The sequence below is a fragment of the Meles meles genome, chromosome 20, assembly GCF_922984935.1.
Source record: "Meles meles chromosome 20, mMelMel3.1 paternal haplotype, whole genome shotgun sequence".
Lineage (NCBI taxonomy): Eukaryota > Metazoa > Chordata > Mammalia > Carnivora > Mustelidae > Meles > Meles meles.
The window spans coordinates 48,834,712-48,862,395 of NC_060085.1; the positions used below are offsets into that span (position 1 = coordinate 48,834,712).

Here is a 27,684-nt window from a genome sequence, read left to right on the forward strand (position 1 = left end):
ATGACAAAACTCTGATAGATGGGGCCCAGGCAACAACAGGGGAAAGAACTAGCATATGATTCATAAAAAAAAAAAAAAAAAAAAGCGTGAATCCAAGTACACGGGAATATTTGTCACAGTGAGTACTGACTGACTCTGACCCCACAGAGTTCATTTCCATATGGGCTACTTCTCTTAAGGAGAGGGCAGGTTAAAACACACACATACACTTGGGACATGAGTCATCCTCTACATTCATATTCTAAAGGACTTATGTCTCTTTTTGGCAGTTAAACATGTTTTCTTAAAAAATACATTCTGCTTTTCTTAGCACTTTACTCTTAAAAACAAAGAGAACAAAAAGGAAATCTAAAATGATACTCCAGAAACAATGAATGGTGAGGGTTTGAATGTAATAAACTATATGCCTCAGTTGTAAGCAACAAAAATAATACTATATTTTTGCTTTCTGATCTATTTCTACATTTATCCTTCCAATATAACAACTTAGTTGGCATTTAACACTAAAATATGAACATGTGTCTTAGCAACAATTTCTATAATCGTACAATAGCCTACTTTTTGTGACTTTGGGTGCTACTGCAGTTAGGGAATAAGCCTAAAGCCTTAATTATTCCATTGAATACATCACTCTTTCCTTGCATACATCTCCTGACCAGGAAATAAAGAAAACATTTTCAGATATTGACATAACTCCCCCAAACAAATAATTTGCTTCCATTTTGACAAGTCTGATTATAGCAGGAATACAATTGGGATAAAGTTCTTTCGTACCAAAATGTTATAAGATAAGCCGTATTTATAAAAAATGATTTGAACTTGATTTTTTAAAATAAATATTTGAGGCTGAATTAAGTGTCATCATGCCAGGGATACATCATCAGAAGGAAACCAGATGGGTTGCAAATGGGAATAAATTCTTCAAGGAACCTCAGAAATTAAAAATGATGTAGGAATAACTGAGGCTGTATGTTCCAAGCATCCTGTGGGAGACGGGTGGGTCAGTGAGTCTGTGAATCTCTCTCCAGCTTAATACAGAGGATTATGTATCTGTGAGGACAATCTAAGTTCACTTCAGTAATAAATGATCCCCAATCTCAGTTGCTTATGAAAACAAATCTTTATTTCTCACTTGTGTTTCATGTACACAAGTGGTTCAACTGTAACTCTGCTGGACATCATTTTCCCACTGGGCCCCCAAATGACAGAAATTCCCTACTCTGTATTACGTGTCTTTGCAGAAGAGGGAAAAGAGAGCATAGTAGAGTAGGTTCTGGCTCTTCGAGCTTCTCCCTAGAAGTGATACCTATCGGGGCGCCTGGGTGGCTCAGTGGGTTAAGCCGCTGCCTTCAGCTCAGGTCATGATCTCGGGGTCCTGGGATCGAGTCCCGCATCGGGCTCTCTGCTCAGCGGAGAGCCTGCTTCCCTTCCTCTCTCTCTGCCTGCCTCTCTTGTGATTTCTCTCTGTCCAATAAATAAATCTTTTAAAAAAAAAAAAGAAGTGATACCTATCAATTCTTTTACATTTTATTAGCTATGAAAATCAGATAGTCATGCCATAGTTGAAAAGGTGGGATGTACAGTCTTCTTTTCTAGAAGGGTAATGCATATTGGTGACCAATGATACGGTACCAGAGTACCAGATGGTGATGGAGACTGGCACCTTGTATTCCAAAATGATACAAACATAAGTCCTCAGGGAAGGGTGCGGGGGATTGAGAATAAGAGAAGTTGACTGGGGAGCCTGCTTCCCTCTCTCTCTCTCTCTCTCTGCCTGCCTCTCTATTTGTGATCTCTCTCTGTCAAATAAATTAAAAAAAAAAAAAAAAAGAGAAGTTGACTGGATGCTAGAGTAGGAGATAAATGGAAAGAAAAAAATAGTTGTTTCAGGAGAGATTATGGCAGACTCTGAATGTTCAACCAGAAGAGGTGGATAGTAATGTTATTTTCTAGAAACAAGTTTGTTTTAGGTTAGGTATCCTCACAAACAGAGCCTTGGGGACTGCAATTTGTTCATCATTCAATTTGTTCATCCCAGGGGAAAAAAAAGGAGCAGTAAAGAAAGACAAGAAAAGGACAGCCCAATAGCAGATGCATTGTTGAACTGCTTACTGCTGTGGGCAATCGCAATAGGGATAAATTGAGGGCCTGTGTGAATCTGGGTCCTCCCAGAAGGAGGACTAGACCCCAAGACTACATTAAACATGAAATCACTTTACTATGGGAAAGGTCTGTGAGAAAAAGGGAGGGGGGGCAAATCATCGCAGACTGCCACATATTCCAAAGAAATTTAAAATGGTTGTGGGAAGGGGCGCCTGGGTGGCTCAGTGGGTTAAAGCCTCGGCCTTAGGCTCTGGTCATGATCCCAGCGTCCTGGGATCGAGTCCCACATCGGGCTCTCTGTTCGGCGGGGAGCCTGCTTCTCCCTCTGCCTCTGCCTGCCTCTCTGCCTGCTTGTGATCTCAGTCTGTCAAATAAATAAATTAAATCTTTAAAAAAAATAAAAGGTTGTGGGAAGTGCTAGAGTCAAAGTTGTTTGTCAAAGGATTCTCATGACGTCTAGAAGCAGATTTGTCAGTCCTTAGATGAGAAGAGCCAGTGGAAAGCATGGCCTCAGTATATACATGGAGATGGATTTCAGAGCACCCTGCCGCATGGATCCTCAATGATATCCCGTATTTGAAGGTCTGCAAGGTACATTCCCATGGACACCACAGGAACCATATAAAATTGGTCTTAGAATCATCTCTTTTAAAAAAGTGAGGCTGGAGTACTTCCCTACTTCCCTACATCATTTCAGGGTTATTATAAACAGTGTTAATCTTCATTTTCCCATACACATAGAATAATCAAGATCCTTAAGTTTTGGAGAAAGTTCTAAGGTCAAGCATCAGAGATACGTGGTAGGTGTTTAAGGTGGGTGCTGTCAGAATTCACAGAAGCCTTCTAGCACATTTGTGTTTGGAATCAAGGACGAGCCTACAGTTGTGATACAGAACCTCAAAAAGCATCTGTTGAAATGCTAATGGAGGGTACATAAGTAGATCGAAGATACAACCAAAAATATATTTTAGAATGATTTATTTACCTGGAGGACATAGGAAAAGAGAGTGGGGACAAGAAGACCATAGTAATTGTCCTGGTATAGGGTCTAGAACTATTGTGTGACTCTGTAGTCAGATATATCAGGCTTGAATCCTGACTCCTAGACAAGGTACTTAAATTTTCTGATACTCCATTTCCTCATCTATAATTGGGAATACAATAATACCTACTTGATAAATGTTCTTACGGTGGGGAAGTTACTTAATTTTCTAACCCTTCCTTTGTTCCTCTGTAAATGAGGATATATGAACACCCACCTCACCTAATAGCACCGCTATGAGGATTAAGTGAGATAATGTGGCAGATGCTATTTGTTGCCCAACCAATGTCAATTCCCCAGTTGTGCCTTTCTAACAGAACCAGCTTTGCGGGTGGGAGAAGGCGGCAATGTTGCTAGAATACTTCATCATTTTGTTTTTTTGCATGTAAAAGTGGCCATTTGATGCAGTATGGCCAAAGAATTGTGAGACACTACTGAGTGCAACTTCTAGGAAAGCTATTGGTTTGCTGATATATGAAACAGAGTCAGCAAAAGACTCAGTCACTTTGAACAGTCGTACAGAAAGAACCTGGATCTTCCATGACTTTCTTGGCAAACTAGACAGACCTGGATTAGCAGTTCCAAACATTTTTGTCATATAAAAAAATAAGCCCGGGGATGCCTGGGTGGCTCAGTTGGTTAAACCGCTGCCTTCGGCTCAGGTCATGATCCCAGTGTCCTGGGATCGAGTCCCACATCGGGCTCCTTGCTCGGCGGGGAGCCTGCTTCTCCCTCTGCCTCTGCCTGCCTCTCTGCCTACTTGTGATCTCTCTCTGTCAAATAAATAAATAAAATCTTAAAAAAAAAAAAAAGCCCGTATTTCATTTAAGTCACTTTAGTTGGGTTTGTTACACATCACTGAGCACAGTCCTGACTGAAATCAATAAACAAGGTGCTTTACAGAGTGTCTTATATACATATTTATATATGCATATATATTTAATGTATATTTATTTATTATATATGAATTTACATATATAAATCTTAGCTACTACCATTAGTGTATTAGTGTTATGGTTGCTTTTAGTAGTGAGAGATAATTATGGTTTTAACCCAGGGGTTACAGAAAGATGGTGGTTAAGAGGTAAGTAAGTGATGTATCAAAGTCGTATTCAAAACACTTGTCCACCGATGGTTGAAAGGAAGAAGCAGGAGCCCAATGACTCAAAGACAAAAAATGGAGAACTGAGGACCCAACAATGATATTAACAAATAGCTAACAGTTTTTAGTGTTCACTATGTGCCAGGCAAGTTTTAAGGACTTTGCTAGGCTTAATTACTGAACAATGGAGTCACTAACAGACACAGGGCAGATGGGGCAATGCAGTAATGAGGAGATGATCAGTTTCACTCTGGGATGTGGTGACTCTTAACAGGGCAGCCAAATTTTCAGGGCAGAAGGAAAAGTGTGTCTGTTTCTCAGCAGAGTAATTGGGATTTGGGATATATGGACTAGGAATACTCCACTTATGGTGAGAACTGAAGAGAGTAGAATAGAAGAGGGGGCAGAGAAAATTCCAGAGGGACAGAAGAGAATCCAGAAGAGAATCTGTACAGCTGAAGTGTAAAGGTTAACTCTTTCACCCAGGAAGATGCTCTGAGTGGTCTTACTGCCATAGATGTAACAAGGGGCTGAAACTAGGATGCATTTCATCTTCCACAAAACATTACCATGAAAGGTCAAGGAATGGTATATTCTACTAGAAACCAAAATGTTAGAAATCTTCCCTTGTTTCAACTCTTATTAATAAATGTGATCTAGTGAGCCTAACTATGTCCTTATTTAATTATTATAAAATTCAAAGTATGTCTGGATAGCTTTTCTGGGTGTTTATAATATATGACAAGTATCTATAAATGCCAAACTTTGAGAGATCATGGGGATTTACAGTGATTCCCAGGAAGTAACATATATATGATCGATTTTTGTAGTGATTTACTTCTTAGTCCCCCATGATGATTCAAGAAGAGATTCCAGATAATGGAGGACATTTTGGTTAATTGGAGTATTGTTAACTTGAGATTACTTTTCCTTGGGTGTTTTCCCACAATTTTCACTCTAGTGTAATGACTGTGTTCACTTATGTGTATTATGTAAATAACTGCATCTATTAAGTTTTATAAAAATAAATTTATTTTACCGTATTTCATTGTATTTAATGTACTGATATAATGAAAACCTACAGCATCTGTGATGATTTTTAAACCAAATGAAAAAAAATTTTTTTTCAAATAGTAGAACTAACCAAAATCCTGATGGAGGTGAGATAATACATCAGTGTTGAAAAGTAATTTTCCTAGCTACTCTAATAGGCATCATGCCCAGCAAAGTGCTGGCTGCTAACTGCAGGTTGAGAAGGCTCATCACCAAGTGTTATAATGGGTTGGAAGCAAAAGGGGAAGAAGAAATTCATTTTCACTCTTTCTGCCTCTGAATAAAATGATTCACACCCCTTACAGCTCCTGTGGGTTTCACTAGTGGCACGTTTTAAAAATAGAATTACCAAATCTCAGTGCTGGAAGCAATTTCAGGGGGGTCACAGCAAAAGCTCTCATACCTTACGGGGAATCTCTTTTATATCTCTTTATGTCTCTTTGGCTTTGAAACTTCTGGAGGAGGTTAACTCACAATCTCCTTATGTAGCCCATTCCATTTTAATTTAATTGTTTGAAATTTTTTTCTTCAGGCTAAAATCTTCTTTTCTGTAAATTAACAGTAGTATTAACAGAAGCAATAGCTACTGATGTTTGCACATGTTGAACATTATATTTAGTTGCACCTAACAGAATCCACTCTTCCTACTTTCAGGGGGAAAAAAAAAAAAGTTTTTGAAACAGAGAATTAGATACTGACAAAATTAGAAAGGCAAGTGGAATAGGCAGTAGGCAAGGTTTTTAGGAATTGTTCCTCGAACAAGATGGAAGAACTGGTCTACCAAGGGTGCTACACCTCTATTACAAACAGGAAGAGGGGAGAAGCAGAAGCCACAGTAATTCCAGGACCGTACCCCTTCCCATTTCACATGGTAAAACAAAGAAAAACAAAGCAAAGCAAAGCTAAGCTAAGAAAGCCTTTCATCTATCTTGATCTACCTATAGCTCTAATCCCTTCCACTTTTCTACATATGTCGCAGTCTCCAGATTTTGTCTGTGTCTTTGTTGCTGTAATTGGTTTTAATTGCCCTCATGAGGGTGCTCATGTGAGTCATGCTGTTCCACAGTTGTGATGGGTAGAAGTGAATATAGGGACATCTGATCCAGCAAGTTGGAGAACTAGCACTTTCTGTATGCCATCCATAGACTCTTCAGTTTTTTGCCAAATTTTGAATTTGTTAAAGAACTCACCAGAATAAGCTATGTGAGGAAACACAAGAATTGGGGAAGATGAAAATAAAGGTAATGCTTTGCTCTTTCTGCAATTTCTCTAATGACTTTGGTCTACTCTGATAGCGTTAATTAGTTACATTTTATAACACCCTGTTTAGTAAGAGGTATTATACTAATTTTAATTATGAATAAATAAAGGATCAACAAGATTAGGTGGATTCCCAGAGACTGCATACTCAATGACAAAACTGGGAATTAAACTGAGAACTTTCCCATATCCATTCTACTTCTGCCAAGAAAGAAAGAGAAGAGCCAGCCCATTTTCTCACATTAAAAAAACTGAAGCTCATCACACTTCTGTATGTATCAGTAGGGTACGTAATGGATTTGACAACCAGAACAGATCATTTCTTAATATCCCTTCTCCTCCCTATGAAAGGGTAGTAATCTTAAGTGAAACAAATAATAATGACCAGAAAAATACACACACACACACACACATGCGCGCGTATATATAAAATATGTGCAACAACAAAAAAAGAAAATTAGAAAAGAAAAAGAAAGAAAAGACGAAACAGTATATTTTTCATCATAAGGAGAAACCTTATACTTTGTATTGGCTTGCTCTTATAAATAGTGTCACAACTTTAGTTTTTTAGACTTAATTTCTGCAAATTTGTCAGTGACTTTTATAAAAATTGATCTTTGCCTATTTATGTTCAAGAAATGGTATTGCTAGATTTGTCACTCTATCTTCACTATGATTGATCAATGTGCACTTTGTGATCAATTTTTATTTTGAAAAGCATTTTTCACATAAAGCACAGATATACCAATTGATTTTCAACAAAAATAAAACTTCAAGTGTCCCATAGAAGGAGAGAATAAAACCAAGGCAGGTTCTGGTTTTTTTTTTTTTCCTCCCTCTCTCTCTCTCTCCCTCTCTCTCATTCTTTCTCTCTCCCAATCACTGTACTTTTGCTTTTTATTTTAAAACCTGCTGTTTAAATGCAGTAATATACAGCTTCACAGGGCTAGTTGACAAAGCAAATGAACAAACAAAACTGTGCCTAAAGCAAGCTCAAGCCATTCCAAAGCATTATTTTTGAAACCAGTGCATGTGCATGAGTCCACATGCATCTGGGAGTAATTATTTAACTGGGCATTCTCCAGTTCTCTGTGTCCATTTTTCTTTTATTCCTTATTGTGATTTGTCCACCCATAACATGTCATTTCCTAGTCTCCCTTCCTGCTGATATGTTCATGCAACTAAGTTTTGTCTGCTAAGATGTAAGCAAAAGTATCTGCAGTGCCGTACTTCTTGGAAGATTCTTTAAAATGTAAATGGGGGCACCTGGGTGTTTCAGTCCTTAAGCAACTGTCTTCAGCTCAGGTCATGATCCCAGGGTCCTGGGATCAAGCCCTGCATCAGGCTCCCTGCTTGGCGGGAAGACTGCTTCTCCCTCTCTCACTCCCCCTGCTTGTGTTCCCTCTCTTACTGTATCTCTTTCTCTGTCAAATAAATAAATAAAATCTTAAAAAAAGAATAAAATGTAAATTAAACATACTTTTTCCTTCTTGCATCCTGGAGATGATGGACTAATGGATATGTACGGGCATGTCATTTTAGATTTAATTTGCATTTCCCCAATGACTAATGATGTAGCATCTTTTTATGTATTTATTGACTATTAATCTCTCTCCCTTTACCTCCATCTGTCCCCCTGCCTCACTGTCTCTGGCTCAGTCTCTTCTTGGTGAAGTTCCTTTTTAAAATCTTTGCCTTTTAAAAAAATGTTTCGGTTTATTTGTCTTATTTTTTAGTCTCAAGTATTTTGTATATTTTTGATACAATCCTCTAGCTGATACATGTGGTACTAATGTTTTCTTCCAATCTGTGGCTTGTCCTTTTGTTTCCTAAATGCTTTCTTTTCAAGGGCAACATTTTAAACTTTGATGAAGCTTTATGTCTCTTTTTTAATCTTCTCTGGATTTTTAAACATGTTCTATATGCATGAAAACTGAAAACCCTAAAGTTGCAAATATTCTGTTTGATATTTTATTAAAGAGTTTTATAGTCTTAGGTTTTACCTATAGGTCTGTGATCCATTTTGAATTAATTTTTACGTGATTTGAGGCGAAGGTCACATTCATTTTTTAAATATATGTATATTCAGTTGATCTAGCACAATTTTCTAGAAAGTCTTAACCTTTTCTACTGAGGTGCTTTGGTACACTGCTTAAAAAATCAACTGATACATATAGGTTGATTTCTGGACTACCTATTATTTTCTATTAATATATTTCTACAGTCTCACTATTTTTTTTTAAGATTTTATTTATTTATTTGACAGAGAGAGATCACAAGTAGGCAGAGAAGTAGGGAGAGAGAGAGAGGAGGAAGCAGGCTCTCTGCTGAGAGGAGGAAGCAGGCTCCCTGCTGAGCAGAGAGCCTGATGCAGGGCTCAATCCCAGGACCCTGAGATCATGACCTGAGCCGAAGGCAGAGGTTTAACCCACTGAGCCACCCAGGTGCCCCCAGTCTCACTATTATCAAATTATTTTGGTATCACATAAAGTCATCTGGCTTGTTAGTTTTTTATTTTCTATTTTTTAAGAGACTTTTTTTTTTTTAAAAGATTTTACTTATTTACTTGAGAGACAGAGATCACAAGTAGGCAGAGAGGCAGGCAGAGAGAGAGGGGGAAGCAGGCTTCCTATTGAGCAGAGAGCTCCATGTGGGGCTCAATCCCAGGACCCTGAGATCATGACCTGAGCTGAAGGCAGAGGCTTTGACCCACTGAGCCACCCAGGCTCCCCTATTTTCTATTTTTAAATAACTTTGGTTATCATAGGACCTATGCAAGTTTCGATGTCAGTTTCTCAATCTCTTTAAAAACAAAAGATTTTGGAATTTTTGAGTGGAATTCCATTGAACCAACCCATGAATCAATTTTAGGAGAATACCTATATTAATATTAATTCTGCCGATCTGTGACATTGATAAAGGTATTTGAATATTTCTCTCATTAATGTTCTGTGTTTTGGGTAATCCAATTTTGGATAGCTTTCTGTTAGATTTATTCCTATATATTTTATGATAGTCATATCATCTGGAAATACGAAGAGTGTTTGCTGTTGTTAACACTGTCACTGTCTTCTTGCTACCCACTTTCAGGATAGCTGCTTTCTGCTCCATGTTCTGGCAGAGATAAACCATTTTGTTTGTCCTGGTTCTCTTTAGGTGGACTCGCCACTCTTTATAATTCAGTTCACCCATTTATCTTGTGACTCTAGTTCTCTGATAGTCTATAAAAAGGTTATGAGTTTATAAATTATTTGACTTTCTCATTATTAGAGTAGAATAACATTCTATGTGGTTTCTGTATCCAAAGCAATCAGAACTGTTCATAAATTTTGCTATACTTTCATTGTTTTCAGATCAACATGCATTCTAATTTTCATTGTGATTTTTTCCATTGATTTATGAGATTTTTAGAAGTGTGTCATTTAATTTATCATTAGATTAATTTACATTTATTATTTTATCATTGATTTTAGCTGAATTCTATTGTGTTAGAGAACATGTTTTGTGTGTTTTAAGTTAATTAAGATTTATTGGGCCTCGCTCTGTGGAATATTGCTTATCGGCACTTGGCTAGGATTTGCATCCCCAAGCTATTGGCCACAATGTCCTAAAAATATAAAGTAAAATTATTTAGTTAGTAGTTTTGTGCACATCTTCTATATCCTTATTGAAATCTCAAATATTTGTATTATCAATTTGTCTATTTTTCTGCTTGTTCTGTATAATTTTTTTTTTAATTTGAGACTACACTATTTAATAAACATTTAGTATTGCTGTAGCTTTCTGATAGTCATCAACCCTTCGTAATATTGAAATATACTCCATCTCTAGCAATATTTCTTTTTTTGAAGTCTATTTTGTTCCACATTAACATAGCTCTACAGTTAGTTTCTTCTAATTAGTGTTTGCATGGCCTATCTTTCTCATCTGCTTGCTTTCAAACTACCTGAAGGTATCAAGTGTTCTACTAGAGAAAATGAACCCACAGAATAGAAAGATAGCAGGCATTAGAAATATTTAAGGTTTGTCATTTTAGTACCAAGTTTCTGGTATTTTTTTTAAAGATTTTATTTATTTATTCATGAGAGACTGAGAGAGAGAGAGGCAGAGGCAGAGGCAGAGGGAGCATAGGCTCCCTGCTAAGCAGGGAGCCTGATGCAGGACTTGATCCCAGGACTCGGGAATCATGACCTGAGCCGAAGGCGGACGCTTAACCATCGGAGCCACCCAGGTGACCCCAAATTTCTGGTATTTTGTTGGACTGAGGTCCTGTCCATGCCTTTATCCACCTAGTGAAATATTTATTATGGGCCATTACTATAGCTGGCACTCAGCTGCAATTTGGGAAGATATCAGTACAAATGGAAACTTCCTGCCAATAGAGTATTCCCTAGCACTGGCATTACCCAAAGATCCATTGATACATAGGCTCATACATCTTAAGTTCTACCCAAGTTTAGCCACTTTGCTGAGGCTGAGGATGCCACTGTGTTTCCCACTTTTCCTGTAAACTCTTTCCTTTCTTGATGGAGAGCCTCAAGCTCACTGCTAGAAACAGACAAGTAGACCCAGAGTGACCAGGTGTTATCATTCTCTCATTTTATTTCTTATAGGTTATGTCAACCAAGTGAGCTGAGAAAAAAAAAAAAGAACTCTAACATTAATTAAAGTAATACATAGATACACATTTGCATGTAGTAGACATAGTTAAATTATTCAGGGTATAATTTACAGGGACTGGTTCTGATCTGAAATTGAAGACCTAGTCATAGGGGAATGAAGGGGAAAATAGGCAGTCCTTTTAAAAATGAGTATACCATTACTTTGACTTCAAAATTTAGGAGTAAGATATGTAGTCATTAATTTTGACTCTAATAAGTGTATTTAAGAAGGAGACTATAAGATCACATAATTACTATGTAGACTAAGAATATTTAATAACCAACCACATTGTACCTAGTTATTATGGTATACAGTGTGGAATAGGGTTCCATTTTAGTTTTGAGAATTAGCTTTCCTCCCACACTAATAAATTAATGATCTGTTTTTTCACTGATCCAACCATTGTGTCCTTTCTTTGAGTTTGGGAATTTTAACAACTTACGTTTGATTATTCTTACTTGATGGTACTTTCCCAACCCACCTTCACACTGTTGTATTTCTGTATTTTTAAGACTGTAGAAATCTTCAGGCTAATATTCCTTGAGTAATCCCTTATAATATTTTTAGTGCTGCCTGTGTCTAGGGACTGCTGACTCCTATGGATTACTTAGTTGTCCCTTTCATCTTGCGAGAGCTTAGAAGACTTTGAACTGCATTTCCATCTTGCACTAAATTTGTTGGTTGTGAATCTGAATTCTGTTGTCACATTTAGCTCAGGAAAGTCAATCTTTCAACACTTAACAATGGCAAGTATTTTGAGCAGCCTTTGTCTGTCTGTTTCTAAGCTTAAGGTGGTGAGTGTGGGGAAATTACATTCAAACTACAGTGAACTTCTCTTAATTGTTATAATTTAACTTAAAAATACTTTTTCCATACCTGCTCTGTCGATAAACATGGTCCTTACTATTATAGAGCTTGTATTCCAGTAGAGTGAGGCAAAAATTAAAAAAAAAAAATAGCACTTTAGATCATCATAAAAGATCTAAAGACAAAAATATAAGTGATTATCTTAGCAAAAAGAACTAGCTACATAATTTGAGAGCCAGTGAGACATGAAAATGTGGGTTCCCTTAATAAAGAAAACACATTGACAATTAGACGATGACAATACCAGAACATGAAGCCAGCCCTGAGAGTAAGGTCTGCGAGGCCAGAGGGAAGCAGGGAAGGTAGGAAGGGGTGAGCAGCAGGGACTTTATAAAGGACTTTTCATCTCTTTAGGTAAAATTTCAGAGTTGACATGAAAAAGAGAAGCCATTTCTACGTGCCAGGGAGAGTGCAGCCCCTAACTTGCTTGAGGAACAAAACAGTCCATGGGGCTAAAGTATACAGACCAGGTGAGAGAGCCACAGAAGATGGAGCCTGAGAGAGGGGCAGACGGTAGTTCCTACAGGGTTTTAGATCATGGCGAAGAAAAGATCATGGGAAAAAAAGATTGAATGTTTCCATTCCCCTTCCTTCTCTCCCTCCTGTTCTTCCTTCTGAAGTCCTATTGGTAGAATATGCCAGAATCATAAGTAGTATGGAATATTTTGCATATACGACACATATAATACATATAACATATGTGTATAATATCTATGCATAAAGATATGCATAGAGACGTATGTATATACAAACATACTATTTATGTCCATGCATATAATATATAAACATATTACATTTGGTATAATCTTGAACTTAGCATAAATGGGGGAAAAGCAGCTAGTATTCTTTCACTTGGAAAACTTGTTTTTTTTTCCTCCAATCTAAATGAAAACTTTTTTTCTTTTAAGATTTTATTTATTTATTTAACAGAGAGAGAAATCACAACTAGGCAGAGAGGCAGGCAGACAGAGAGAGGGAAGCAGGCTCCCTGCTGAGCAGAGAGCCCGATGCAGGGCTCAATCCAAGGACCCTGAGACCATGACCTGAGCCAAAGGCAGAGGCTTAACCCACTAAGCCACCCAGGCACCCCAAAACTTTTTGATTTAAATTAAAAACAAACTATATTATTATTATTGCCTTTAGGTTTTGTATACCTTCATAGGGCATCAATATAGATAAAATTAGATGCTAAATTAATTCTGTTCTTTAGTTAAAATGGTTTAGAATTTATTTATTCATTCATGATTCCTTTATTTACTCATTCAATCAATAGCTATTTATTAACCACCTTCAGTGGACCAGATGCTTGCCAGACTGTGGTTCCTGAAGACAAAATATTATCCAATATAATTGATAAGAAAACTCAAACAGCATTTTAAAATGAGAGATCATTGTTAACAAGACCAAAAAAATGAGCTTATACAATTATTAAAATCTGGGTTGATTGCAGACTGGATCATTCTGATGTCCCATGATAATGTGGGTGATAAAGGATTTCTATTTTTGCCCTACAAGACCTTAAATTTTCATATAACTGGAATATATCTCTGTTTCTAATTCATTGTTTCTAGAGAGCATTTAAGCATGGGCAACATATCCAGATAGTTCGTTGAAAATTACAATTTTAAATATATTAATGCTTTAGAAATCTTTTATCTAAGGTTAGAATGAAGACAAATACTAATTGTACTTACAAGTTTTTTGTTACAAATCAACGGGGTGAAGTCGGTAACTCACCTGTGTCCTTTCTAGAAATTGTGGGCTTTTTTTTGCCAGTGGAGAATGAAAATCTGAAAGTGTCATCACTAGTTGTTGTTTTTGATTTACCTTTAGCTGACATGGGTATTGGCACCTCAAAATAGTAGCACTGTTCCTCCCCGGCACTAGCCGGGCAGCGGTAGCAGCTTTTCTCATTGCTTGGTGCTGACTGATGAAGTAGCATGGTGCCACATGTTGAAAATCCCAACTCAATAATAACATGTGAAGACTGAAGACCTTTTTGGTGCTACTTCTTTTAGGACCCATCTATGAATAACAATATTACTTATGTAATAGCATTCCCTTTTTATACTTATGCAATTGGCAAATTTTGGAATAAACTCTTGTTTTGTTATTTTACCCTACAAATGAAATCCAAATATATGTATATATTCAGATGTGGTCTATGCTATTATTATGTTGGGTGCCCAGGGAAATTATAAGACCAGAGCCCATTTCTCATCTATTTCCAAAACTGGCAGAAATTTTGATGTCAGAGGGGGGAAAATGCTAATAAAAGATTTATGGTATTTAATGTATTTTGACATGGTAGGTATTTAGAATATTAGAATAAATGGCCATTTAATATAAGTAATTTAGCATGAAGGGAAGTTTATTATCTCCCAAGCTATCTATCAATCAACTTCTGGTAATAACCGCATGCCCTTATTAGCACAAGTAATAGTGCCTCGGCAAAATTAACAGTTTAGATAAAACACGCACATGTAGGGAAATTTGGAGATAAGTACTTATCTATTTTCCTGCTACTATATCATTAATATAAATCTTGCTTTCTGTATATGTTAATTTTATAGGAATTAGTGCATGGGCTTAAAAAAAAAAATGCGGCACTTGCTAGAAGGCTTCCGTGAGGTACTATATCCTATGTATCCTTCAGGGAGGCAGAATGTGGTACAGCCCCACACAAAGTGCTCAGAAATGCATAGTTTATAGCCCAGGCTTCCTAACATCATGATCTTAGTATATCACTCAACTTCTCTAAGGTTCAGTTTTTTGGCCTACAAAGTAAAGATCAATATTAAAAAAATGCTTGCTGTGATACGACTTATCAAAATGACAGGCCTAGCTCTGTGGTCTCCTCTTGTGAAAACATGTTTTATTAGTCAAGAGGCTATATAATAACATATTTTTATTATATGGTTAGATGGCGATATCTGGAAGAACCACACCACTGTTATTCTAGGACCTCCCACTTTGTCCAATTAATTTCCATCTTGCATCTTTGTTATATATTCTTAACCTGAAAAATGTAAGTGATTTGAGATTTACATGCAAATCTGAATAATTTTTAATATAGACCACACACCAATGCTGGAAGGCTAACCAGGTGTTTTGTTGTCATTTTTAATGGATATTTGCCAGGACTAATTTAAGAGCTAGATTATAAGCTATGCATGAGTTACAACTGTATCTTATTGATTTCTCTATCCCCTGCACCACGCACGAGGTAAGGCACATAGAAGGTGCCTCGTATAAGTTTGGCCTGAAGTAGGAGCCATAAATAGCTCTAAGGGCAAAATATATAACCATGATAAGTTAGTATAAAGTCAATGTCACTTCTAGGCATCTCTAAGAATGGAGATGCATCTTTCTACTCTCCATGATACCTTCTGCAAGGCACTCCAATGGGGTAAGGGACCAGGAAGGGGAAGAGTTCGTGTAATAGTAAACATTATTGTCTGAGTAAATCGGAGATTTGGAAACAGCTTCACAGTTTCATTGACTAATAAAAGCATCTTTTAGTTGGAACCTACTTTTCCCTTTTCTATTTTAATACCCAATTTTCACATGAAGTGAGAATATCTATTTTAAAATCATTTCAAATTTTCCTGACACAGTCTGGAAGCTATTTTGGAGATGTGGCATTCCCAGCAGAATAAAGTAGATCGAGTAAATGCTAAATAAGTGTATTTAAAAAATAGATTAAAGGCACTCAGGTGTCACCACCATTTTGAAATGATCATCACTTAAAATTATAACTTACTTGTTTTACAAGTCAGGCTAATAAATGCATAAAATATGAATCACTAATAAGACTCTTCTTTGGTGTCACTGAAAAGAGAGTTGATGGTGCGTGGAAATGCAGTGTCTGCTAACTAGCATGTATTTTCTTAGGACTTCTTTTATTTTAAAGATTTCATTTATTTATTTGACAGATCACAAGTAGGCAGAGAGGCAGGCAGATGAGAGAGGGGGAAGCAGGCTCCCTGCTGAGCAGAGAGGCCGATGCGGGGCTTGATCCCAGGATCCTGAGATCATGACCTGAGCCAAGGCAGAGGCCTTAACCCATTGAGCCGCTCAGGCATCCCTCTTGGGACTTTTTTTTTTTTTTTTTTTTTTTAGAGAACTAGTAAATCTCTTTATTACTAGCAATAAATTCAGAACAATCGAGAAAACCTTGTGACTGTAAACAATGATCATGGTGACGTTCCTTCGGGTACTGAGGGTTGGGTAGTACAGATGAACACAGCCAAGTTAAAGGGGTAAAAGTCTCGATTTCTTCCCATTGGTTCTTAGGTACCACTTTTAGCTGCTACCAAAAAGAGGTGCTAGAGAAATTCTGGTAAAATAAAACTGTATAAAGTATCCATACCCAAGAGGGGAGGTTTTCAGTTCAATGCTTCAATTAACATATCCAAAACCCCCATGCTGTGCGTACTTACAAATTAAGAGACAAATCTGTATTTATCATGGTTCCACGCCCTCCACAGTGTAACCACCACCAGGAACTGGGAAACATGGCTCCCAGCCTCTTCCCGTTCCCTAGGGGTCACCACGGCCCACCTTTGGGAATTAGTTCAACCCAAGTCAGCATCCTTTCCCCACAGACATCCTGTTTTACTGGAGATGCCACATTCCACCACCTCCATAGTAAGTCTGTGCAAAGCGGCCATTCCTGTGGTCCTCTTTGCAGAGTTGTGATCCCTCAGGACTCCTGTTTCTAGAGCATTCTTATTCCCCACCCACAAACCATTCCAGCGCAAAATAACATTTTTAAGTGTAGTGAAATTTACAGTTTCAAGGTCTTTCCCTGTTTGTGGTAACCTTGGCCTGGTGCCTTCTCTGGCCCTGGGTCTGCATTTGCCCCATCAGTGCAGGTGTCCACCACCGCCTCTGAAGACTATTTAGATGGCAAAACGAAAGTACAGTAGGTATGAAAATCTCAAAAAGAATATGTAAACACAAACCACACTAGATGTAGTTTTGGCTTATTCAGTACTTGTAACACTGTTCAAGTATTTTTAAAAAATTGAATATTCCACTTTCAAATTTTAAGAAAACTCTGGGAAAACAAATGTGGTTATTCTTTGAATGAAATTTAAGCCAGAACTTGATCTATGTGCTTCACAAAACTTTTTCATAACTGAGTTTTTATTGGTTGTTCTGAGGATCAGTACAGACATTTCAATTTGTACACAATTCCTAACATACGTACCAAAAATCTAAAAAATCACATAGTTGTGATTCTTTTCTAAAAGTTATTCCAGTGACCTTCCAGCTTAAAATTTGGAGGCAATTTTTCCTTAACAGTGTATCAAGTACCAAGAGATTCAAATGCTGATACACTGTTACAGTGTTAAGTCCCATTAATTCACAATTTAATATCATATACACTACATACTCCAATTTTCAATCTTGCACAGCACATTAACAGAGTTACTAGGAAAACTGCACTACCACGACCAAGATGTTACAGAGTGCACAAGAATTCTGACAGGGAGAGCCAAGATCTAGGAGTGGTTTTCTTTAGGCAACAATTCTACCAAAACAACATGGGAAAAGGAGTAATTTAAAATATTCAAGACATATTAAATGCACGACCGACTCCAAATTGCCGTTTAGTATGCTTGGAATTACAGGATATAAAAACTACCCCATCTATGGAATGTTGAGCTGACACCCAAGACAATCAAAGCCTCCCACATTCAATATCCCACTATTTTCTGGTTGTACCAAAAAATAAACAACCAGCGAATGATTTCACCTCTTAAATAAAGCATTTACACTTAAAAAATGGGATGAGGTAGGATTCCCTCCTTCTTAAAAATGTTTCTAGAGCTACTAAAAACTTGCATTTACAAAATAGTTGATAAAAATATTCCTCTGGATTGTACAAGAAGGGAGACAGGGACCACTGATAAGACATGGTATGTGATATTAATCAGACTTGGCTTCTTTCTCTCCTGCTTCATCGGATGCTGGATTCTCCTCATTTTTAGTTTCTCCGTTTTCTGCAGGTAAGTCTTCTTTCGTTTCTTGGTTAGCCACTTCGGCCTGTTTTCCCTTTGCTCCCCTTTTCCCCTTTGTTTGCACTTTTTTGTCTGAAGATTTATCCTTTGCAGCCACCTTCTTGGGCTTCACTTCCACTTTCGCAGGCGCGGGCTTCGCGGACAACCGCGCCGACCTCCTCTTGGGCTCCTCCTTCGCCGCGCCCTCGGCGGAGCTCACCTTCCTCTTGGGCATCGTGGTGGCGGGGCGGGCGCGTGCCGGGTGCCTGCGGGCAGCGGCGCGCCGAGAGCCTTCGCGAAGCTGGGCTGCCTGGCCGCTACCGCTCCTCCCGCCGCCCGAGCTGCTGCGACCCGCCCCTCTTGGGACTTTTAATGGCAAATACATTGTAAGGATTTAGATGCCATTTACCAAGTTCAAAGAAATGGTTATTCTTCAGTGGTCACCCAGGTCTGTTAAAGAAAAAGGCAAACTTCCTGGAAACAACATATATAAGACCTAAGCTAAGAAATGGATCCCAGGAGACTTGAGATTTTCTGAACTCTGCATGTTTCTTACCAGTGGTTCTTCACTCTTGTACATCAGAGTTATACGGGAAGATTTACAAAAGTGTTAACATTTGGGTGCATCTAGAATAATCAAATCAGAATCTTTCACGATAGAGAAAGGTATCAGTATTTTTAAAAGCTGCCCAGGGTAATGTGTAGCCAATGTTGAGAATCACTGACTTAGAACAGAGATGACAAGTTCATGGAACCTGGCTTGTAATTTCTCCTATTGCCTGAGAGAAGATATTGTCAGTATATTCAAACATATATTCCTACAGAAGCCAGGTTCAGACTCAGAAAATTTTTAGTGGTTTTCTCCAGATAACCTCTATGAACAAATCAGCATAGGTATTCCAGTAGAAATCAGTTTGCTATCTCTGAGAACAATTTGTGCTAATTATTGGGCCCACTGAAGATAATAAATATTTGGAGATTGATCAGATCAACTTAAATATTCCACGAGCAGATACCCTTTTGCCCAACTTGTTGTTGACTTACTTGGGCTGGCATTATTAAGCCCAAGAGAACACATGCCTCTCATGCTTTCAAAAATTAACAGGCCCACTCCTAATTCATGACTTTGAAGTTTATTTCAATCTTTGATCCAAACTGGAATTCTATGCTATATTTATATATGATATAGTGACAACCTGTAAAATAATTAAATCTGCATTGTTATTAAATAGGTAAGGTATAGCTCACCAAAATAAAAATAACTTGGATTAAGCAGAGGCATTTCTTCCACACTACATAACTAATTTCTACATAAGGGTTACCGAGTTAACCAAGTTGGTGGACATTCTGATTCCTGTTTCCAATGCCAAAGGATGAACAGAGCTTTAAAAGCACAAACATTAAGAAGCAATGTCCTTCAGGCTTCAGCCACTAAAGAGTCAACTCCCAAAAGTTTAGAAACTTTTGCCCTCTACTTATACAAAGTTATTACACTGTTTCTCATTCTCAGAGAATGGGAAGAATAAGAAATACACTTCTTAGTCACCTCTCCTATGGAATTGCATTCTGCATTCCTTAATAATTTCTATCTCAGCTGTGCTACAGTCTCCTTAATTAATTAAAAATAGAGTTAGTTTGCAAATATCTCATTAACTCTTGAATAAAGAATTCACCAGTGTCCTCTTGACTGACAGCCTTTATCAGACAATGCTGTCCAAACTCTCTTACTTCTCCTTTTCTATAAAGAGGGGCTTTGGGGAAACCAGCGAGTCTTTGCTATAGAAGCACTATTTAGCTCCAGCAAAGAATTTAATCTGCTTTATATGCACAACAGCATTCTTGAGATAGATTTGACGCAAATCCAGACTCTGGATCCACCTGTTTGAGACATGGCGAATCTATATAACATTAGGTAATTCACTTTAAAATGACAGATCCATGGGGCAACTAGGTGGTGCATCGGTTAAGCACCCAGCTTTTGATTTTGGTTCAGGTCATCATCTCAGAGTCCTGAGACTGAGCACCGAGTGGGGCTCCATATTTAAAGGGGAGTCTGCTTGTCCCTCTCTCTTCCCTCTGTCCCTCCCTCAGATCATGCACATGCTCTCTCTCTATCTCAAACAAATAAATAAGATCTTAAAAAGAGAGAGAGAGAGAGAGATAGGTCCAGAGGAAGCATCTATATCACATGTTTAAATGTTCTAGGAAGTTACAGCCAGTGAGGGGGACTTCAAATTTATTATAGCACTCCTGTTCTGAAATCACAGAAAGGGAATGATTTTAGTGCAGGATATCCTTGGGCATTGTGTGGCATCTCTTACCTGCTATGCCACGTCAGGCCCCCCAGAGAAGGAAAGGAATATGGCTCTCACTTCCCAGCCAGGAGCTGCGTCACCCCAACTCGGTCACCTGATAGTCTCCCTCAGAATGTCACCTACTGGATTCAGAGAATACTCTTCTACTCGCTCCTACTTAGAAAAACATAATGAGGTAATTTGACATGGTAAAAACAGTACTTGACACTGTTTGCCAGTGATGAGGATGTCATGGTGAAATCATCCTCATGGAAAGAAGTTCTTTGCAGGTTGCCAAGAGAGACATTCGATGATCTCAAAAGTTTGTTAAAGATCTGAATGTCTCTGCTTCTGGTTATGCTTCAGTTGCTCACAATCTGGAAATTTGTGCCCAAATCTCATCTAAAAATTATTATTGTCAAGGTCCTGCTCTTAACTTGCTTGTTTTCACTAACCGCATGTTTCCAACTATGGTTATATACATACAAACACCACAGTTATAATCATTTTTGCATACCATCTGTACTGTTATAAAGGTGGTACTTTCCTTTAAGCTGATTCCATTTATTTTAGTTATATGGACTTGTTTTAAAAGGAAGTTGCAGTAAATGTATAGAATGTTATATATTTTATATATATTTATATAACCTTATATAAATATATATTTTATATGTTATATACTATTTATAATCTATAGTTAAAATAAATTATTAAATTAAAAATGTTTCTCTATATTCCACATGAAATAATTGGTGAATCACTGGGGATACAAATTAGCACTCTCTGAAAATTATTTAGATAAAGCAAATTGCTTTTTATTTCTCTTCTATTTCTTTTTTTTTCTAATTGTTTTTATATATTTAAAAAAATGACTTAGGGGTGCCTGGGTGGCTTAGTGGGTAAAAGCCTCTGCCTTTAGCTCGGGTCATGATCCCAGGGTCCTGGGATCGAGCCCCACATCGGGCTCTCTGCTCATCAGGGAGCCTGCTTCCTCCTCTCTCTCTGTCTGCCTACTTGTGATCTCTGTCTGTCAAATAAATAAATAAAATCTTTAAAAAAAAATGACTTCGAGAGGTCACTCTTCATTTATCCAGGTTAAATAAAGCAGAATAGGGTAGTACATGCCATAGCTATTCGATCAAACCAATGAGAAAACAAATGTACTGAAGATGTTAATATGTATTCAGTGCTACTGACCTTCTTTTCATAGAACTCCTTGTCTAGATCCTCAATAAAGACAATTTACATATTTGGATGAGAAACCTAAATGGTATTTTCATCAGTGCTATTGTGCTCCACATTTTTTGTCCTTTCGGACTGCAATATGTCCAGGTAGAAGAAAACCTGCACTGAACTTGTAAGAACAAGTATCTGCATTCTTTCCTGGCAGATCTAAATTATCACCCCTTTTCTCTCATTATTTATTGCACGGAGGTGGATGTCATGCCTCAGATCAGACTAAAGAGAGAATGTGGCATTTGATGCACTGACATCTTATGCACGGACAAACATTCTAATATAGGTGAACTTCTTCAAATTAGGGCAGCATCCCACCCTGCATACCCAATAGCATATCCTTAAATTATTCACCAAGTAATTACTTTCAAGGACAGTCTATCTCAATGAAGGAAAAAGTCCCACATGGTCACTTTCTTTTTCTTCGTTATTTATTTATTTATTTGAAAGAGAGAAAAAGAGAGACGGGGAGGAGCAGAAGGAGAGGGACAAGCAGACTCTGTTCTGAGTGCAGAACCCAACATGGGGCTCAGTCTCATGACCCTGAGACCATGACCTGAGCCAAAATCGAGGCAGATGCTCAACAGACAGAGCCACCCAGGTGTCTCTGGTCATTTTCTTCTTGAAGTTTACCCTATAAATGATAAAAGTTCTGATATTTCAGAGCATTTAGAAAATGTCTTTAATTTACTCCTCCTTATTTGAATATTTATGTGAGAAATGTAAATGACATCATTTATTTATTGTGTTCTACATTAAGAAAATCTGATATATAAAATTTAGAACTTATAAATTCTTATATTGCAATGATTGCATGGCCAAGAAACTAGTTTCCTAAGGATCCAATCTATAAATGTGTCTATAGCAAGTCTGTCCTACACTTTGTTCATATGATTTGAATAATAAAAAATTTATTATTATATAACTTCTCAGGAAATATAAATTGCATATGTGGTCATATTATTTTTACTCTAGGATTGGCAGGGGAATGAATTGAACAAATGATTTACTAATGTTTTCTATAAACATTGATGGCTTATCACTATTTTTGTCTTTTTTTGTTGCTGTGTTTTGATTTTTGTTTTATTTTAATTTTTTTCACTATTTTTATTTAGATTGAACTTCATCCAGTTTTCTTGAAGATACAGGTATTGGAAGATGTAGTCAGTCACTAACTTCCTGTGTTTTAGGTGTAAATATACTAAACATTCAGGAAAGAGTGTGTTTCTTTTTGAAATAAGAATTTTGACTCTGATTTTCCTGCTGGCTTCTTAGCTGTTTCTGATCAACAGATTTTAGATAGTACATTTATAGTAAAGTTGACATTACACATTACCTGACTTCAATATTTAGAGACTTTTTTAATCTACATGTTCCTGGGTTGTTTTTTTAATACTTCATTATTTAATGATTTCTAATTTTCCTCCTAATAGGACCTGATAATTGCATTGATCTCTCACAGAAGACAGAGACTCTCTTAAACGCACGTATATATGTGGTTGAGAGAGTGCATGGAACGTAAGATTCAGTCATAAGTAACTCAAATTCATTTCCTAAAGGAACCTGGCATACGCTAGAGAGTCCAAGAAATTTGCCATGACCAGGTAGGAAAATTTGCTTCTCCTTCTTAAGACAAGCTGGACACAAGTACTTGTCCCCTGCAAAATATCTGATCACTTGAGTATTTTTCTGTCTCTACTACTGGGCTGAGCAACTTGAAGAGATTGATGAAGACTATGATGAAATTACAACCTGTGCTGGCCACTTATCCTGCTACCACTTTGCTTTGTTCTTTTTAAGGATCAGCAGCCAGGAAGCACTTAGAGAAAATACAAGGTATGGGTCTCCATACTCGTGTTGGTGACGCATGTAAAATTAGCCTGCCATAACTTGATTATGTCTCCCCATGAAAACAAGATGTTATTCCTCTAACAGTTCCAAAAATCCTCTATTGGAATGCTCTGGATAGAATATGATTTGACAATAGTCCATTAAACAAATGATTTACAATTCAACCACATGGCAAAGATACATATACATGAAAGATTACAGAGCATTTTTAACTTAGGATCAGTGAGAAAGTACTGACAGGTTTTTAAATATAGCCCTTAGATATCTGGTGAGCTATTGGTCTCAAACTTCTTGTGCATTCATATGATTAGTTTTGAACTCCTAGAACTATGTTGTCATAAGTGAAACCCTGCTCTTTGACATGAACCTGACTTATGACCACTACAGGAATTGAAAGCATCTTATTACTGTGACCATTTCCCACCATCTTATTGGAATCAAGTAGTTTTCCTCAGATATTTTATTGCAGTCATCACAGGTTGGTGAGGTGAAACTGTCTTCACCAAGATTATTGCACCAATATTTTGTTTTATCTATAGCCTTTTCTTTATTGGTTGGTAAATTTCATATTCATAGTTGTCTCTTTTAAATGTATATTTTTCTCATACCGCTGTCACAGTTAAAAAAGAAATTTAGCAGATGAGAGATGCTGTTTATAGGTTTTTCTCTCCTAAATATCATAAATGAGGAGCTGCAGATTACCCTAGATTGGATGTTCTAGGGATTCTAGGGTTCCCATCTCTTGCTCCAAAATAGAACTCCCTAGAAAGCTTTCTAAGACGCTGATGTCTGGGCCCTCCTTCTAGAGATTCTGATAAATGGCAGTCTTTCAGACATTCTCAGGTAATTCAAACAGCATCAAAATACAGTGCTACTGGCCTTGATTAACTTTGTTAAAGATGTAACCAAATCACTGTACTGTCTTTTGCACTTTTTTTTTAAAGATTTTATTTATTTATTTGGCAGAGAGAGATCACAAGTAGACAGAGAGGCAGGCAGAGAGAGAGAGAGGGAAGCAGGCTCGCTGCTGAGCAGAGAGCCCGATGCGGGACTCGATCCCAGGACCCTGAGATCATGACCTGAGCCGAAGGCAGCGGCTTAACCCACTGAGCCACCCAGGCGCCCCTTTTGCACTTTGATATGTACAAACTGCAACGAAATGTTTGCCAGCCCATGTGTAATGTTTTTTTTGAGCAATTAATGACCTGGTTGCTGAAATGTCTGTCAGAATGAAACTCTCCATCTGTAAAGAAGGTGCATAGGAACAGAGATGTCAACAACTGAAGGTGTCAAAAGTGCAGCTTTTGTTCTTAGCCGGGACAGAGGCAATGAAGGCACATGGTTCTCCAAGTTAGTGCTGGAAGACCTGGAGTTTGCAGGAGGAGCCATCCACCTTTGTTCCCACCTGTTTAAGTGCCCCAAAATATTTACTCCCTAGAATCAACCTAGAATCTGCTACTTGTCTTTATCCAGGATTTCACCTCTTCATTGACCAAAGACTAAATGCTTTCAGAGAATGGGAGAAGGGGCATCATGAACAATGATCTCCAGGCCATGATCACCACATTCTAGCTTGAGGGCCCTGAACAGTCCCTTACTTAAGCTTTCTGAGGCTCAGTTTCCTACTATGCAAGCAGGACAGTACTTACTCCAGAAGGTCATCACAGGCTTAAATGTGACTGGCACGCATGCATGTGCTTAAAGCCGTCACAGGCACAAATCCCTGTTATTTTTTTAAGTAACAAAGAATGGATAGCTACAAAAAGAAAGGACTATGATAATCTACTGTGGGATAAATCTGTAATTTCACAGATAAAGAGAGACCGAGCTGGGCTTTGGAGGATGTAGACAGAGAATGTGGCTGATGAAAACACAGGCTGAAGGAATTACATATGCAAAGTCATGTGATTTAGAGCTCAGAAGAGAACATGATCGCCGACTGACATATTGAGTGCTTCTTGGTGAAGGATTTAATAGTGATAATAACAGCTGTCGAGTTAACTGCTTATTCTTTGCTGAGCACTTGACTTGAGTGCCATCTCAGTTAGCCTTAAAACAATGTTCCCATTTTAGAGATGAGTAATATCAAATGTTGAGACACCAAGTAACAGCTGGCAAGGAAAGAGTTGTGATTGACACTGAGATCTAATGGGTAAGGAAGCCTGAATTCTAATACTGCTCTGCTATGATGCTTCTACTTTAGCTCTCACAGGCTCCTGAGCCGCTGAGGACCAAAGGGGAGGCATCCAATGCTGGGGGTCTAGGCACAAAAAAGGAGTTCTGAAGGTATCAGAACACATTAATCTTTCTTTTTTGTTTTTTTTTTCAGATCTGACCTAATAGGATTTCCCTTGCCTAGACTCCAGATATAGAATCCTAGTCCCTGACCTATGTAGGATGTTACTGGTAACAAAACACATGCACATGAAAGACTCATTTCATTCCAATCAGGCTGATGTTTGAGTCTAGTTCATGGAGTTAAGAATACACACCCATAGCCAGTGGTATCCAGAGAAATAGAATCAACAGAAGGTAAGTAGGTAGGTAGGTAGATAGATTTTATATACATATATATGCCATGTTAGTGTATATGGGTGATATGGGTGTTGGTGGAGAGAGAAAGAGAGAGAGATAGAGATCACTTTAATGAATTAACTCATATAATTGTGAGGGCTAACAAATTTGAAATCTGTAACATAGACCAGCAGGCCAGGAAATACCTATGAGTTGGTGTTGTAGTCTTGAGCCCAAATTCTGCAAGGCAGCAGGCTGAAAACTCAGGTAGCATTTCTATGTTTTAGTCATGATAAGAATTCCTTCTTCTTCAGGAAACGTCAATCTTTGCTCTTAAGGCCTTCAACTGATTGGATGAGGCCCACTCACATTATGGAAGGTAATCTACTTTACTCAAAGTCTACTCATTAAATTTTTCCAAAGGAGATATACAAATGGCCAAAAGGCACATGAAAAGATGCTCAACATCACTAATTATTGAGGAAATGCCAATGAAAACTACCATGAGATATGACTTCACACTGGCTAGTATCAAAAAGACAAGAAAAATAAAGTGTTAGCAAGGATGTGCAGAAAAGGGAACCCTCCTGCACTGTGTTGGTGCAGCTACTAGAGAATATAGAATGGAGGTTTCTCAAAACATTAAAAACAGAAATACTATACAACCTAGTAATACCATTTTCTGGATATTTATCCAAAGAAAACAAAAACATAATTCAAAAAGACATATGCACCCTTATGTTTAATGTAATATTACTGACACCACACAAGATACGGAAGATATATATATATATATTTACTCAGTCATAAAAAAGAATGAAACAGGGTGCCTGAGTGGCTCAGTCAATTAAGCATCCTCTAGGTTTTGGCTCAGGTCATGATCATAGGGTCATGAGATTAAGCCCCACATCAGGCTCTGCACTGAGCACACAGCCTGCTTAAGAGTCTTTCTCCCTCTCCCACTGCCCTTCCCCCACCCCACTTGCACATATATACATTCTCTTAAAAAAAAAAAAAGAAATATTGCCATATGCAACGTTATGGAGGGACCTAGAGAGTATTATACTAGGTGAACTAAGACAGACAAATACCATATAAATACCATATGATTTCACTTATATTTGGAATGTAAAAAAAAAAAGCAAGCAAGCAAACAAATAAAAAAACAGAAATAGACTCAAAAATACAGAGAACAATCTAGTGGTTGTCAGAGGGTGGAGGAGTGGGGGGGATGAGAGAAATAGATAAAGGAGACAAAAAGGTACAAACTTACAGTTATAAAATAAATAAGTCTCCACAGAGGAAAGTAAAGAATAGGAAATTTAGCCAATAATATTGTAACAATTTTATATGGTAACAGATGGTAACTACACTTACCATGGTAAGCATTTCATAATGTATATAATTGTTGAATCACCATGTTGTAACCTAAAATTAATAAAACATTGTATGTCAACTGTACCTCAATAAAACACTAAAAATTTAAAAAGTTAGTCACATGTTAAAAAAAAAAACACTTTCTTCAAGAAAGTGAGAAGATAAGCAAGACTGGAAGAAAGTATTTGCCAAAGACCTATCTGATTACAGATTGTTATATAAAATATACTCTTAAAACTCAGTATGAAGAAAATGAACAAGTTGACTTAAAAATGGGCAGAAAAGGGGCACCTGGGTGGCTCAGTGGGTTAAAGC

The 27,684-nt window shown here is 37.6% G+C and overlaps 1 protein-coding gene across 1 annotated transcript; it reads right to left on the reverse strand.

The window, feature by feature from the left end:
- Window positions 1-17,207: 17,207 nt before the first annotated feature.
- On the reverse strand, window positions 17,208-18,450 carry LOC123932124 (non-histone chromosomal protein HMG-14). Its single transcript, XM_045989841.1, has one exon. It carries the CDS (start codon window positions 18,330-18,332, stop codon window positions 18,027-18,029), a length of 306 nt encoding a protein of 101 aa, XP_045845797.1. The 5' UTR covers window positions 18,333-18,450; the 3' UTR covers window positions 17,208-18,026.
- Between the last annotated feature and the right edge of the window lie 9,234 nt (window positions 18,451-27,684).